The sequence below is a fragment of the Tripterygium wilfordii genome, chromosome 1 (assembly GCF_013401445.1).
Source record: "Tripterygium wilfordii isolate XIE 37 chromosome 1, ASM1340144v1, whole genome shotgun sequence".
Taxonomy (NCBI): domain Eukaryota; kingdom Viridiplantae; phylum Streptophyta; class Magnoliopsida; order Celastrales; family Celastraceae; genus Tripterygium; species Tripterygium wilfordii.
Genome location: NC_052232.1, coordinates 2,112,598 through 2,128,569, shown reverse-complemented (window position 1 = coordinate 2,128,569; position 15,972 = coordinate 2,112,598). Strand labels below are relative to the sequence as shown.

The following is a 15,972-nucleotide window of genomic DNA, read 5'->3' as shown; positions in this document are numbered from 1 at the left end:
TTTTTGTGTGTTTTTTGTTGTTAGTTTTGCATGGCTTCGAAATGTATTTATATAAGTGTTTGTGGGCTAATTTGGAGGGGTCCACATTAGAATAAGGGGAAAAGAAATATGCTCACGTGGGAATTAGAAACTTTTAGAAATTAAGACTAAATATATGGTATATATACAATGTACCTAGATGGTCAATGTGGTGACTTTTAGGGTTCTAAAGATGCTTTCTTCCCCTCTCGCTTATGTGCAATCTTTTTCACAAAAATGAGGATGCATGGGATGGGAGGGTCATAGGTGTTTATTATAATTGTCATCACTTTAAACAACAACAATATTGTTCATTTTAGATTGTTCGATTCGTATGGATACATTGAACCCATACGGCTTTGCTTTTTCAGGAGTTAACCAATCTCAATAGTGCTCTTACAAAAGCATGCTTAACTACAGAGTTACTATGAAATGTTCTCCTCTAAGAAAACATGTTGTTGATGGTAAGGACCTAAAAGTACCTAAATATACTAAAATTCCCCCGCACTTGTGAACTAAATTATATTAGACCCAACAAGTGGATTGTACAGGTTAGGATTACTTGTGGGTGGTCCGTCTATTGGACATCCGAAAAGCTCTACAAATACCTTTCACCTGTGGGTGGTCCTTCTATAAGAACATCCGAAAGGCTCAATAGTTGACCCAAATGGGTGGAGTTGACTCTGATCGATATTATAGTAAAAATCCACACCCACCATAATATGCTTAGTTACCGCTCCTCCACAACTTAATCTTCTTAATTAATTAAGTACAATGGAATACATATCGTAGTCGTTTATTTCTTCATGATTCATTTGTAGATTGGAGTCAACTGCTACCGTACGCATGATCCCTGTAACCTTTTATTCAAGGAGTTTGACCTTTTCGACCCGGATGAGTGATGAGGTGTGTTTTTGCTTGTGCACCAGTTGGTTAATTTGTTCAAAGACTTCGACCACCAAAATGTGGAATTTGGTCAAACTCGACCACGTGTTACATTACATATTCTGTGAAGGGTGGGTTTGTTTAATTAAATGAAGAAAGTAGGTAACTGAAATGAGTACGAGAGATGGTTTGATTGACAATTAACTGAGTTAGACATACGTGTGTTCAAGATTCGATTTCAATAAAAAACATATTTTTCAGTTGTATTTAAAAAAAGAAAAGAAATGAGTGGTTTTGTTATGTTCAAGTCACAAATTATATTCAAATTGAAAGAAATAATCTAGAAGAATAGAGAAAATATGAAAAAAAAAAGAAAACATTATTGGTCTATCAGAACAAATTATAAAACTCATTAGGATAATACATAATTGATATATGTAAATAGTAGGGAATATATACCATAAATTAGAGTGAAGTGACCTTTTCTTTTTTAAACTTGTTGAATTGAATATAGACACCTCCTTTTCTCTTCGGAGCCGCACACTTTTCTTAAAAAACTTTTTTTTCATGTTTTGGTCAGAATTAATCCCTCCATGTCCTGTAAATACATCGTATTACCCTCATTATTCCTCCCAAACTTAATAAGTAGACTAAACTCAATTTGCTAAACTTTGAAAAAATGCCTAAATATTCTTTAAGGGTGGACTTTGTCCATATAAATTTATTAGTAGACTTACGTCTAATCAATATGGGACTTTTATGTTCTTAATAGTCACATAGTGGTGATATTTTCTATAGCAATTATTTCCAGAAAGAAAAATGTAACTTGCTTGCATGTGAAGTTAGTTTTTGGCGTTTCTACATATGAAGATACGATTTGGTACATCCACTTTTTCCCTGAAAGTAGAAAAATGTAATGAACGTGGAAAATTATTGGCTTTAAAAACAAGTAGAGAGTCCGCGCAGGAGAAAAACGCATATAACTACATCAACCGAATCAATTGGCCCAGGCCACTTTGAAAAATAAAAACACTATCTACGGATAAAATTTTTGTGTTTGAATTCGGATTTCGGACATATATAACTTATGTTTAAATTTGATTTAATCTGAGTTAGACAAATTTGATTAATCAGATCAGATAGAGTTTTATCACTCCTAATGGTGCGTTTGGTAGAGGGGTAATGGGGTGTAATGGTTACAAGGGTAATTACATTTTAAGTTTACTTATATTTGTTATGTTAGTATAATCTTTACTCCTGTAATAAATTTTAGTAATTGAGCTTATTTTTTATACATAAAGTTTACTGGTGGGGGACCTGGGTAATAAAAAATAATATAAAGTTTTACTCTAACCTATTACCCCCTTAATTAAATCCCTAAAAAACTCTTCACACATGGTAATTGAAAATAAGCTCCAACGAGAAGGATTTCATACTAGAAACTTATATATATATATATATATATATATATATATATATATATATATAATATGTGTCTGCCTCTGTGTGTATATATATATATATATATACACGCATATGTATCTATATTTTTTAAATTTTGATACATGATAGTCGTAACAATAAAAAAAAAATATATGACCTTACTTTTTTCTAGTTTTGTTCATTACAATAATAACAAACAATGGTAATGGTATTACACCAGTAACGTATAGCTGTAACAAACAATAGTAATAAATACTTGGATAAATTTTACACTTCTTTACCAAACAATGGTAACAATTATTCTCCATAATTATTATTACCCTTGTAACATTTACATGGGTAACAAATTATACCCCTAAATTCTTACGCTCATACCAAACGCACCCTAAAGATAAATACTCAAAGCACGTGTACGCACGTGACTGCAATACTACAAATGTAAAAAAGAGCCCACATGACATGTTGCATAGTTTTGACCAAGAACGTTACACGTCGTTGAGACATGCATGACTGAGATGAAGTTGTGGTCAAATTATAATAAACTAGTATTTGAGCAAACAATTGACATTATAGTATATTTTCACATATATTATGAGAAGTGAAGTTACAACTTCATGGAAAGAATCACGAGTGGTCCAAATAACACTTATGTATATGATATTTTATACAAAACTCGTGTTCGAGTCTCCCCTTCCCCTTCCCTTATTAAAAGATGGAAAAAAAAACTTTATAGAAATGTTAAATGCTATATTTTAATCCAATGAATTTGCAGTTTGCACATTCCTATGTCCTCATAACTAAATAAACTGTCTGTACTCAACAGCTGTTGTATAAATTCATGTGCCACATATCCATTTTCTAATACGATTGTTGAATTTCATATTTATTTACTTCCATTAAAGACTATATACAATACAGTTTTCATTTTGATTGCAGTCATTACCAATTTACCACACTCGATGTACTCGACTGTGTGTTGGGTTTTGAAAATAGCTAGCTATAGGTTCAGTTGCTTCTAGACTACAATGAGTCAACTAGCTTGACGACCAAGTTTTTTTTTTTAATATGATTATATTAAGTTACTTAATAAATTGGGTAATATTTGAGCCATCATATAGATGGAGTACAATCAAGATGACTAAAAAAAGAAGAAAACGAAAAAACACAAACACAAAGACGATCATCACCGAACGTTACCGTATTATCCCAGATATCATCGGACGACCGCCGAATGACTCCGTACTCCACCGGTTTATGTCAGGTAATAAAAACTAAATAAAAAAAACCAACACATAGATTACATCTTGGATCTAAAGGAAGGATTTTGGCTTTCCCTTCAACAAGAGAGTTCGATCTCCCTTAGATCTGAAAATCTCATCACTATAAAATCGAATATATATATGTCATCGGAGTTAGACGAGATGGTTTGAATTAATTTTGAAATACATGAATGAATATTAGTTAAGCCAATGCATGGTCACTCGAGGATGTATAAATATAAGTTTCTTTGCAACAAGAGCCAACGATCCCTCGGGGCTCGGACTTCATTAATAACCCATATGTAAGTTTAAAATGGCAAAACAAAGTGATTAGAAAACATATGGATGCTTTTCGATCAATTCCTAATATCTTAAGATTTTAACCACTCTCAATGCTCGCTCAATTGAGAGTAATATTTGTGTGGCCACATGTTGGGTGTTGTGCCACGTAATGGTACTCGATAATTTTTTTTTATTACAAATAAAAATCTGTACAGTAATTGTATTGAACTATAGAAACGTATACCAAAGAGAGGTGATTCGGTTGACAATCGACTGGGTTAGGTATATGTGTTCGATTTCTATAAGAAACAAATTTCTCAATGATATTTCAAAAAAAATAACTATAGAAACATATATTTGATAGTATTAATTTGATTATAATTATATATATATATATATATATCAGGTTAATATAATATTTGTAAGCATTTAGTATTTGTATTTATATTGGCATTTTTGGCTCATTTCGTGAGCTCCCCATAGTTTTCACAACCGAACCGTGTATCAAATCGTATAGGTTGAAGGTTTTCGAGGTTTAATCGATATGATGAAAAAAAAACTATGGAGCTCCCGACTAATTATCTTAAATATATATAAGGCAAACATTATTTCCTTTAAACAAAAAGAAAAATCAATTTCACTCATGAAAGATTGGAAATTTTGATGATCTGCAAGACTGCAACGTTCAATGCAGGTTAATTGGTTAATGGTGATTTGAACAAAACGGTGTCGCGCACGCATGAGAGATTGGAAAATTTAGAGAAAGGTAAAGGGAACTTTCTTTGGCAGAGGGCCTCAACCTTTGACTATATATATATACTTTTTGAAAACAAGGATCACAGACAGAAGAGACTGTTTTCTTACCCATGCTCGTTTTAATTCGTCATTTTGTGTAAGCATGTCCAATGGATACTTGATAACACATTTTCAAGTGTTAAAAAGTGAGTTTTATGGAAAATTTGGAGTGTTAGAGCTCTACAATGGATGAAAATGAACACTTGAAAACACACTTTCTTGATAATGACACTTGTTTTATAGGTTGTTGTGGAAAATGACACTTGAAATATGAAGTATGTATATAGTTGATGAATCGTGAAGAGAGATGATGAAAAGGAAGAAAGATGTGATGAAAAGGAAGAGAGATGTGATGAAAAGTAAGAGAGAGATGATGGAAAGTAAGAGAGAGAAAATAAAGAAATGAATATGAAGTGTTGGAAAGTATAAAGTGTTGATAAATAGTGTATATTATGGAACCCACTCATCCAATTAAATTATGCCACACAAGAGAGGAGAGAAGAGAAGAGAAAGAATGATTTTGAATTGCTTGATATTTGTTATAGCAAGTTGCTCTAAATTCGTCAACACGCAAGTATAGACAGACAATAATACTGTCGGTTCTGTGCTTTCTTAAATATCTATGTCTTCTTATTGCAATATTGGAGATTGTTCATACGCAGATTTGACTTCTGTGTGAGAGAGATTAGTACCCAGTTAGAATTCTTATCTTTCTGGCCATTTTTTCCATTTAAATTTCCAGATAGGAATTGCAGGGACACTGTACATGAAAATATTATCAATGTAATTATTAATCAAGTTGATCAAAAATTTTCCTTTACATGGGTGGGTTGCATGTGCCTTTCTATTCCATGATTGATATTTGATTTGTTGGTGAAAGTCAAGGTTTTTTTTTTTGAATTATAAGACACAACACTGTTGATTAATTTAGACCTAGAGCTGAGCTGCTTGACATAATTATCTACAAAATCATCAAGAGAGCATCATAAAAATTATCTTCATCCATGAGTGTGGATGAGAAAAATAATTATCTACAAGATCATCAAGAGAGCATCATAAAACTTCTCTTCATCCATGAGTGTGGATGAGAAAAATAAATCATCTCTAGTCAGCATGCATGTCAGGTGTCACAAGAACAAAGTCTACGTACTGCAGGTTGCAGCAGCTTCCTGGAAGCCGTGCTAAGAATAAAAACTGGGAGAGGATAACTCTTAGCTTTCAGGGAATATCTCAGGCTAACGTCCAAGGAGGTTCAAACTCAGGAGATTAGGATTGGGAGATTTGATCATACCATGACCCTTCAAGGTGATAATATCAAATGTCTTTATCTCCTCACCCTGTCAACTCATATATAAAGGAATAAAGGAGGTTGAGGTTAAGTTAAGGTACGCTTCACATTATTTTTTGATTCACTTTCACTTTGATTCTTTATGAGGAATACTGACTTGAGCGTCGGAGTGTTTTCGGACAACGAAGACCGCTTCTCCCTTGATCTTGCAAGATTCTTGAAGATTTGTTTTGCATCCAGAATGAGTATACATAGTAACTTCTCCTTTCTTAACAAATTGATAATCCTTCATAAAAAAATTTTTTTAAAAAAAAACCTTAACTTAATAAACAAATTATAGTCTTAATCTATACCATAATCATAATAGCTACCTAATCAACATTAAACTTTAATACCCTAAACTCCAACCAGCATTTTAGTTGTTTCATGTCCATTAATTTTTTTTTAGGTACATGGCATATCTAATTAATCATTAGGTAGTTGAAATTTTCCTATCAACAAAGATAAGACCAGTTTGTTCTTTATGGCCTTCTTCTTTTTGGTGAGTAGTATGTTTCTTCCTTATGGTTGGATTTCTGGTCCCCAACCAGTTCACTTTGATTTAAACATATCAATATCAAACCTTCATCATTCATCATGTATAGCCACCCAATATGCACAAATTGTTACATTTTAATATTGCAAGTTTTCGTTGGGTGGTAAGTTATCCGGATAAACCTTTCTCAAATACAATAGTAACATATCGTATAAATTTATTTGGAGTCACCCCATAAAATAAAGATCCAATAACTATTTTTTTTAGGACTCGCGTACCCAGTTTACCATTTAGAACGGTATTATTAAACATGTCATGTACGAGTTAAATAGAAGAAAAAAAAATCAAATGAAATTTTTGAAAAGAAAAAAGTGCAGAAATCGAGACAAATGAACAATTTTTCTAGCTAAACTTGTCGTGGGAAGCCGAGAGATACTCACCAACTACGTACTCTCTGATGAGCTCAGACATCTCTGTGATGTCTCCTTAAAATAAATTTAAGATTACCGTCACATTCAATGTCACACCGTCTTCATCTCTCAATTCAAACACCTCCCTCATTCACGCTTCTTCCTGTTTTTCTCTCTTCGTATCATCTTTTTCTTGTAGCAAAAAAAGCTTCTTTCATTGTCCAATCTCCATGTGGATCTGCATTTTTTCGTATTCAAGATCTAATTAGGAAACCCAGAAATTGTTTCCTGGATTTTCAATAGTAAATCCATTTCTCATGGATCATGTGAGCAGAAGCTTCATGACCCATGAATCACTACCCATTTCACCAATCACAAGTCCAAGAAACACAATCTTCGGTACTCACATGCACTCTTCGGGTGCTAGTTTCCCAATCATAGCGATTGCCATTATAGGAATTCTTGCCACAGGTTTCTTGCTTGTGAGCTACTACATCTTTGTCATCAAATGCTGTCTCAACTGGCACCGGATCGATCTTCTAAGGCGATTCTCTCTGTCGCGAAATCGAGGAAATGAAGAGACTTCAATGGTCTATTCTCCGGCAGTAGAGACTCGGGGTCTCGACGAAGCTGTTATTAGATCAATCCCAGTATTTCAATACAAGAAGGGAGAGAAGAACAGAGACTTCTGCTGTGAATGTGCTGTTTGTCTGAATGAGTTTCAAGATAATGAGAAGCTAAGGATTATACCAAATTGTAAACATGTTTTTCACATTGATTGTATTGATGTTTGGCTCCAAAACAATGCGAATTGTCCTCTCTGTAGAACAAGCATTCCGAGCACAATTCGATTCCAATTGGATCAAATCATAATTCCCACTTCAGCCCCTGAAGAACAGAGTCCTTGCAGTGGAATTCTCATTGGAGGCGATGAAGAGTTTGTTGTTATTGAATTGGGTAATCACATTCACACTCCTTCTGAAGCACAAGAAAGGAATACTTCAAGCGATTTGTCGGGAAGCTCGATTAGTCCTCCATCGAGGAAGAAAGAACAGAGAGTTCTGCCTACAAAGCTTCTTCATAAGAAGGTTACAAGCATGGGAGATGAATGTATTGACATTAGAAACAAAGATGAACAGTTTGCAATACAACCCATCAGGAGATCATTTTCGATGGATTCATCTGCAGATCGACTGCTGTTTTTGTCAATTCAAGAGATTGCGAGGGAGAGCAATCAAGTTAGTGAGGTAAAAAGTCCTGTTGAAGGTTGTAGTAGTAGAGCTAGAACAACTTGTTTTTCATTTAGTCATGGTAGAGGATCCAGAAATGCAGTTCTGCCTGTCCATTTGAAGCCATGAAATCATTTGTTTTAGATTCTTTCCTTTCAGTTGAGATTATTTTTAACGTTGGAATGGCATAATGTTTTTCTTTGTGGTCCATTGTATTATATGACTTAAAGAGCCATGATTGTGAACAATATCATTACAAAGTTTTGTTTTTCTTCTTTGCTGTTTTTTTTCTCCCTTTTCTTTCCTTTCCTTGGGTATTGCTGGAATGAGGTTGGAATAGGTCTAATTTCAAATCATACCAAAACCCATGATTATGATGAGATTGTTAATGATTTGAACTTGTAAACCCCCTCCCCCAACCAAAAAAAGAGGGTATAAGAGAAAAAAGGGGAGAGAAATTTGTGAGATGTGAGAGGTCCCCCTCCATTATTTGAAGGTAGAGAGGGGTAATTGAGATAATCATAGAGTAACCAACTTCATATGTCAATGATGCTACTGTCCTTGGAGGAAAGCCAAACATTACCAAAAATAACAAGGTTTATTAAATGGAAGGGGACCCTTTTCCTTGAGTTGAATTAGGAGATAGAGAGGTATACTGTTCAGTTGAGAAAATTATGAGGCAATAATCTATGAACCTCCTAGGTGTGTCAATAATGCCAATGTTGGTGAGGAAGAGGAAAGATGGTTTGGTCATGGTTGGTGGCCTTGTAGGTTCCTGCATTTTCCAGCTATACAGTGTAGGAATCATGCTGTTAGGCTCTAACTTGAAGTTTCAAGCTTCCTTGGAAGTATTGTCAATGAATTGGACTCCAAGTAGACTCCTAAGTCCTAATGATATTGCATATGAGGGAGGGAGGGAGGGGGAGAGAGACAGTAGGTCCAGTAGAAGGAGAAAGCCATGACCTTGTAAGTTTGAATTCTATGACCATGGTTACTTCATTAATTAAAATCTCTGCTAAAAGTGAAAAGTCTTATTCTCTTTCTTTCTTTTGTTACTTTCTTGTTGAGATGGTTGAATTAAATTAAACGAGTGATTTCCGGAGTCAACCCTGGCTTTCATTTCAAATCTTTCCATGGCCCTACATATCCTTTGGATTGAAGGCACTTGGTCATTTCTATTGTTTAATTTAGGCCTAAACATGTTTAAACATTGATGGAATGTTCAATAATTCGTTAACTTCAATAATGGGTTAAGTTAATAAACAAATTTGAACAAAAACCTTATAGCTCTCACTAAGCTTCTCCATTAGTGTTTGAGAATAAACCTAGTTAGGTGAATTTTTTTCTGGAGTTAACTTGTATGAACTCGGGAAGTTCCGAGTTTGATTCCCACCACGAGCAATATCTTTGTGGACTTGGTCACTCACTGGGCTTTGACCCAACTTACCCTATTATCAGGCAAAAATTTTATGTGCGCACGAGCCTGACGATTTGAATTTAGGCCTATATCGAATGTTCAAAGGGCAAACTTATGTGATGTCGTTCTCGATTAACAAAAAAAGTATTTGCGAATAAAGTTGATTGTTTATTTATTTTATTATTATTATTTTTCATTTATAGATTGGGAGTTGTTATCCGAATGGGTCATTTAATATATATGGGCCGATTATTGGGATAAATGGGTCATTCCAGAAAATCTTGTCTGAAAGCATTCTCAATTAGGGTTGGGACTAGGTCGGTTTTATCTGTCGTTATCGGTTAAATGATAATCAACCATCAATCGATCCACAAAGTCGGGTCGATAGTATCACACGACCCATGTATAGATGGGTTGGTTGATGATTTTAAAATACCTTCAAAAAAGTCCCTCAACTTTGTTTTGGATTAAAAAAGCCCTCGTACTTACATGAATAAAAAACCTTAGCCCTTCTATTAAGATCATGTTAAAATAAGTTGATTTTTTCTTGTTAAAGGGAACCCAATATCCTTATTTTAGATTGTAATCCGTGCGTTGGTTTTTCTTTTTCGTCTTTGTTATCTGACGTAGATCAATAGAATAGGGAATCATTCCGTGATCGTCCGATGATGTCTGGTGTAATACGGACTACACGGGGAGTATTCGGTAATGCTTGTCTTTGTGTTTTTCAGTTTTTTCTTTTTCTAAGTACTCTTGGTTGTATTCATTTTTATGGTGACTTCGAGTAGCTTCGATTTTAATTGCCTAATTTATTGGATAAGGTTATGACCTTTCTTCAAAAAAATTCATTCCCAACTGTGAGTCTAATCCGAATCGGAATTTCAATAAAACTACGCAAACTATTCCTCTAATCTCATTTGTAACGCCAACCTTTGTTTATTTTTCAATCCAAAAATCTTCCTTTCGAGGAAGTGAATCGCTTACGAGCCACCACTGCGACGCCACAGCACCAAACGATGAAGATAATGGTAACCTTAAAGCGGGTCGTCGACTACGCCGTTAAGATCAGAGTCAAATCCGACAAGGTAAGCTTAGGAATTTGAAATTCCCCATTCAAGTTGTATTTTGAGCGTAACCGATGAACTACTTTTTTTTTTTGATAGAGTGGTGTTGAAACCCACAACGTCAAGATGTCGATGAACCCTTTTTGCGAGATAGCACTGGAAGAGGCTGTGAGGATCAAGGAGGCGGGCCTGGCGTCAGAGGTTGTGGCGGTAAGCGTAGGACCCCAGCAGTGCGTGGATACACTGCGTACGGGTCTGGCCATGGGCGCTGATAGGGGTATCCATGTGGAGGCCACTGGTGCTTTGTACCCGCTTACGATTGCTAAAATTTTGAAGAAGCTGGTCGAGCTTGAGAACCCCGGGCTTCTTATTCTTGGCAAGCAGGTTCGTTCAATTTTGAAATTAGCTACTAACGTGGGGGATCCTTCATTTATCTGGATTTAGTTTATTAAGAAACTAAACCGTTGTAAGCAGTTGTAGTAGTGTTTAATCTAGTTGTCAATTGTGAATGGTGTTTGCAAGTCGTGCTTGAGTTTTAGGTATGAATTGGGTAATCAGTTTTGCATTTTTTAGCTGAAATGAAAGATTTTGAAATCACCATTGCGAATTCTACTTCTTCCCCCAATTATTTAGTTGTTTCCCACATCATTTTAAGGTTTTACTGTCTGTGTCAGGTGTAAGGGAAATTGAAATTTTACCTTCATGGAGGTGAAACTGTAATACTTGACCAGTGCTTGATTGAGTTTTATGGAGTAGACAACTCATTTCTTAGACAAACTTTCTGTTCTGGTTTCGTTAATTACCTTTTGTGAGCTGCTGAGCTTGAAAATAGCATTGAGATATTAATTTTGGTGAAGTAGAGTTGATCTTTGACTGGATTACTTTGGAGGATTTTTTTTTAAAATATTTTTCTTTGGTCTAGATTCTAAGTTTCAAAAGCTCATTTAATCCCATTAATCCCACTTTGTTAATTTCTTCTGGGTCGTTTTCATTTTTTTTCCTCCTTCCCTCTGTCCTTGATCTGAAGGCTTGTCACTGAAGAGGATTAACTTTTTCTAACATCCAGGTTCCTGTGTAGGCCATTGATGATGACTGCAATCAAACAGGGCAAATGGTTGCAGGATTGCTTGGTTGGCCCCAGGGAACCTTTGCTTCAAAGGTCAGCCCAACTTTAAACTCTCCAAGATTAATGTATGCTTGATTACTAGATTAGTGACTTAAGTAGTCGCCCTAATATTCAACAGTAGACTATATATTACACTGACAATGTGTTTGTATCACATGCATGAGTCGTGATTGTCTTACAGGTGCTGCATTATTTAAGTTTGCAAATTGTCTTCTGTTGATCAGAGGCCAATAAAGATTTTAATAGCATTTCCTCTTTATTATCATGTGCGTTATTTCCAAGGTTCAGACTTGCTACTGTAGGATGATGTTTAAATCATTATGAATGTTTTCAATACCCGTAATTTTCTTTCCAGTACTGGTTTGCATTGCTTTCTATTCTTTTGTTTCTTTTAATTTGGAATTGTCCAGAACTCTGACTTGTCTGTATACTTTGTTTGTACGATATCCAGCTTTTCCTATGACTTGAAGTTTTCTTCTAGTAGGTATTGCTGGACAAGGATAAACAGGAAGTGACAGTGGATAGAGAAGTGGATGGAGGTCTAGAAACGTTGTGTCTGGATTTACCAGCAGTTATTACGTAAGTATGAGATTTTTTTTTGTGGTCAAGTTCTCGACTGTTGATCACTTATTTACGACATGGTGTTGTACCACTCTTACGTTTTCAGATGCCATGTGTTGTTATTGTTGCTGTGACCTATCTCTATATACAGCGGGTTTTTATACTTTTTTAAACCAACGTTTTGTGTTATGTTTGCTTGAATTTCAGAATATTTAGTGTTTGCCTATACTTTTCTCAAAATTTATTTATCTTCTAAATTTAATTAATTGTTATGTTTTGGGTAGCAGCTTTTGCGTTCTTATAATTTCTATGTTAGTAAAATATCACGAGTACCTTCTAGCTGACTACGGTTGAAAGTTGAAACATGGGTTATTAGAGTTTATCCTACTATCTTTTGCTGCTTAATTATGAAACAAGTTGCCTCATAAGGGTTGCATTCATGTGCAGCCATCCTAGAGATGACAAAAGAGAAAAGCAAGCCTCTGGATAAAAGAGTTCTATATTATGTAGCTAAAAATTCCCGAAACTAGCAGAAAAAGAAATGATCTATCAAAGTGTCCTCTAATCCAATGTTTTATGATGCTGACAAGTGACAAGGGTGGGTCCTGGGGAAATGATTTTTCAGACTTGACACTTACGTGTATTCAGTTGGGAACTAATGAGGATGTGCTACACTGGCACTGCTTAGCCAGGGAAGTTGGGGACTGTTTTCTATCGAGAAAAAATGTAAGATAGACTTGGCAAATTGATGGACAAAACTTTAGCTAATTAGCGTTGGTGTAAGACATGCAGCAACTGACTTATAAAAAGGAGAGTATGGCCTTGGTAAACTTTTAATTTTGTTCTTGACATCTTGTTTATGTAATGTACTTTATCTAGTTATTCAAAATTTATACTACTGCTACAAAGAAAAAGTAGTTTTGGGGTGAGGGGCACAAGGGAAGAGGAAGAAAAAGAGAATTGGGAGTATGAAATGTTTCTTAGTTAGTTGATGCGCTGAGTTTAAATAGTTATATTTTTTAGGGCATCCTTGTATTATTCTATTCTATCAGAGTCCTGTGTGTTGATTTGGTCAAGTCCATCATTCATTGCAGCAAAGGAAGAGATCATTCCAAGTGAATTTACCTCAATTTTTCATTAGTATTTATGTTGGAGGAAATATATTAAATGGGCTCAAATACCTGGTTAATTAATTTTGTTCACTAGATTATGGTGATATAGACAAGTTTGAGTTTGTACTTCCGGAGCTAGTTCACAAAACTTTTACTATTGTGGGTGGATTAGGAGGCATTGGCTTGGGAGGAGCTGAATTTGGACTTGGAACACTTGTTTGGGAGAAGTGTGGGTTGGGAGGTGTTCATGTGTTTCTAAGTTTTGAATACCTCCCAAATCCTCATTTTGAGGGGTTCGTAAAAAGGGTATTGGGTGGGGGTTTAGTAATATTTTCCCACATTGCCCAGCTGCAGCCTAGCATATAATTGTCAAACAAGGGTTCCTGACAAACCCCTCAAAACCGAACAGCTTCAAACCCAACCGCTTAGTAGACCCTTAAAGCTATTTGATTAAAGCTGTCTGGAGCAAAAAAGACCTGCCCTTGAAACACCCACGCATCTAATCCGCTCATTGTGCAAGACACGACCTATCCAGCAAAATCCTGATTCCCACGTGTGGGCGCTAGGCAAGGGCATCCTTCCAAAGAACCCACTTTCGATTCCGACGAAGAGTGCACGGCTCAGTTGCCCAAGCCAAGCACCTCGAGTTGAAAGGTCATGCCTAGCACTCATGAGCGGATTAAGATGGCGGGCGATTTGGCTAGGATGCCCATGCATCTAATCCGCACCTTATATTTTTCTCTTTTAAAAAGCGCATGCATCTGTGATTTGAGAACTTTGCAGCGATATTATGTCAAGAGCCTATGTCCTGCTATTTGATAGAATGCTGTCAAGTGCCTATATCCTTGCTATTTGATAGTATGCTGTCATCTGTTATTCTTACATGTCTGGGTGTGTTCTTTGAAATGGAAGTAACTTGTGCGTTTATGTGTTCCATGTGCAGTACTGATTTGAGACTGAACCAGCCAAGGTACGCGGCCTTGCCCAACATAATAAAGGCGAAATCAAAGGTCGTAAAGAAATTCAGTCCTGAGGATTTGAAAGTGGAAATCAATTCTGATCTCGAAATACTTCATGTCACAGAACCGCCAAAGAGGAAAGCAGGAGTTATTCTGTCTTCTGTGGATGAGTTGATCGACAAGCTTAAAAATGAAGCTCGTGTCATTTGATTGTCATAAGCTGGCCTCAAAGCTATATGCTTATTACTGTTTGTTAACACAATAAGCCTCAAAGTCATATTTATGCGGCCATGAAAGGAAGAATTGAACAAATCTTCTATTTCGTATTTCTCCTTTCTTTGCCTTTTAAGTAAGTAACTCAAGACACCACCACGAATAATTAATTAGTGACCCACACTTACCAGATAATTAAAAAAACCTTTAATGTGAAACCCAAAAAAAAAGAAAATCATCATAGAAAACGGTTGTTTTTATGCATCCATACTAGGGTTTCATTTGGTCCACCATATTTACTAGCATGTATATTATTAGTCGATCGAAGACTTTGATTAATCGTCGTGATCATTCTAAGAACGAGTGCAAGGCAAGGATTTCAGGTTGTATATTTGTAAATGGAAAGTAGGAGATAACTAAGTTTGAAGACAAGCACAACCATGCCCTAATCATTCAAGATCTTTTAGTTGCAACAGACAAATTAACCCACATGTAAAGCGGCAATTGGGGATTAGACCTTTTTCATTATATACCATAAACACCATTGATGCCTCGTATTTGGAAAGACGACTTGTAGAATATTCTTCATCGCTTTGTCTTGGTCATTTATAATACCTTGAGGAGGCACACCACCCATACAAGTAAGTCAAGTTTTAAACAATCATACAAAAGTTTTAGTATCTTCACTAGAAATTAAACCACATCCAAGTAGGATGGAATGACCATGGAGATTGACACCAACGAAAGGAACAAATGGCATATCGTACTTGTTCATGAGATAAGTAGTATCAATATAACAACATCGTCGAATTCTTGGTATGATGCTCTACTACATGGACCAGCCCAAAAAACATTCCTAAAACGACATTTATCATCCCAATCAATCAACGAAAAAAAGCCATGATTCTTAGCTTGCATTTTTAGAAAATAATTCCTCACTGCATCACCAACACCAAGTCACATTCGCCTTACCTTGAAAATATGATTATGAACATCTCTCCAAAAAAAGGTAGGTTATCATGTCCATCCGCTCTAATGACAAAAACATTGTGACTCTTTTGACCTCTTATTACATTGTTTTTAATTAACAAATAAATTATTATATTATTTTCATTTAATACAATAGCATATCATGACTTGAGATAATGGGCTACAGTGGTGATGCAAGGTAGAAGTTATGATCTATTGTTGGAGAACGAGACACACACTTAAGGAATGTTGAAGATGGAGGTGACATCATCATAATTTCTACTGTAATTCCCTTTTTTATATATATACTTGACAATAATTCCATTGTTTTTGGATCTAATTCCACAACGTAGTTCTATTTTTTTAGATCCAATTGGTTAATTCCATTGTTTTTCCCAATAAAAAAA

General features: G+C 35.4%; 2 protein-coding genes across 3 annotated transcripts; both read left to right on the top strand.

The window, feature by feature from the left end:
• Positions 1–6,828: 6,828 nt before the first annotated feature.
• On the top strand, positions 6,829–8,418 carry LOC119989630 (RING-H2 finger protein ATL16-like). Its single transcript, XM_038835308.1, has one exon. It carries the CDS (start codon positions 7,233–7,235, stop codon positions 8,271–8,273), a length of 1,041 nt encoding a protein of 346 aa, XP_038691236.1. The 5' UTR covers positions 6,829–7,232; the 3' UTR covers positions 8,274–8,418.
• A 1,950-nt stretch (positions 8,419–10,368) lies between these two features.
• On the top strand, positions 10,369–14,709 carry LOC120003603 (electron transfer flavoprotein subunit beta, mitochondrial). 2 transcript variants are annotated; one of them, XM_038852633.1, is made up of 5 exons: positions 10,372–10,646; positions 10,725–11,009; positions 11,704–11,784; positions 12,236–12,330; positions 14,368–14,709. In XM_038852633.1, exons 1-5 carry the CDS (start codon positions 10,578–10,580, stop codon positions 14,591–14,593), a joined length of 756 nt encoding a protein of 251 aa, XP_038708561.1. In that variant the 5' UTR covers positions 10,372–10,577; the 3' UTR covers positions 14,594–14,709. The 2 variants fall into 2 exon arrangements, with proteins under 2 accessions (XP_038708613.1, XP_038708561.1); XM_038852685.1 differs by lacking the exon at positions 11,704–11,784 and having other exon boundaries at positions 10,369–10,646.
• Positions 14,710–15,972: the final 1,263 nt, after the last annotated feature.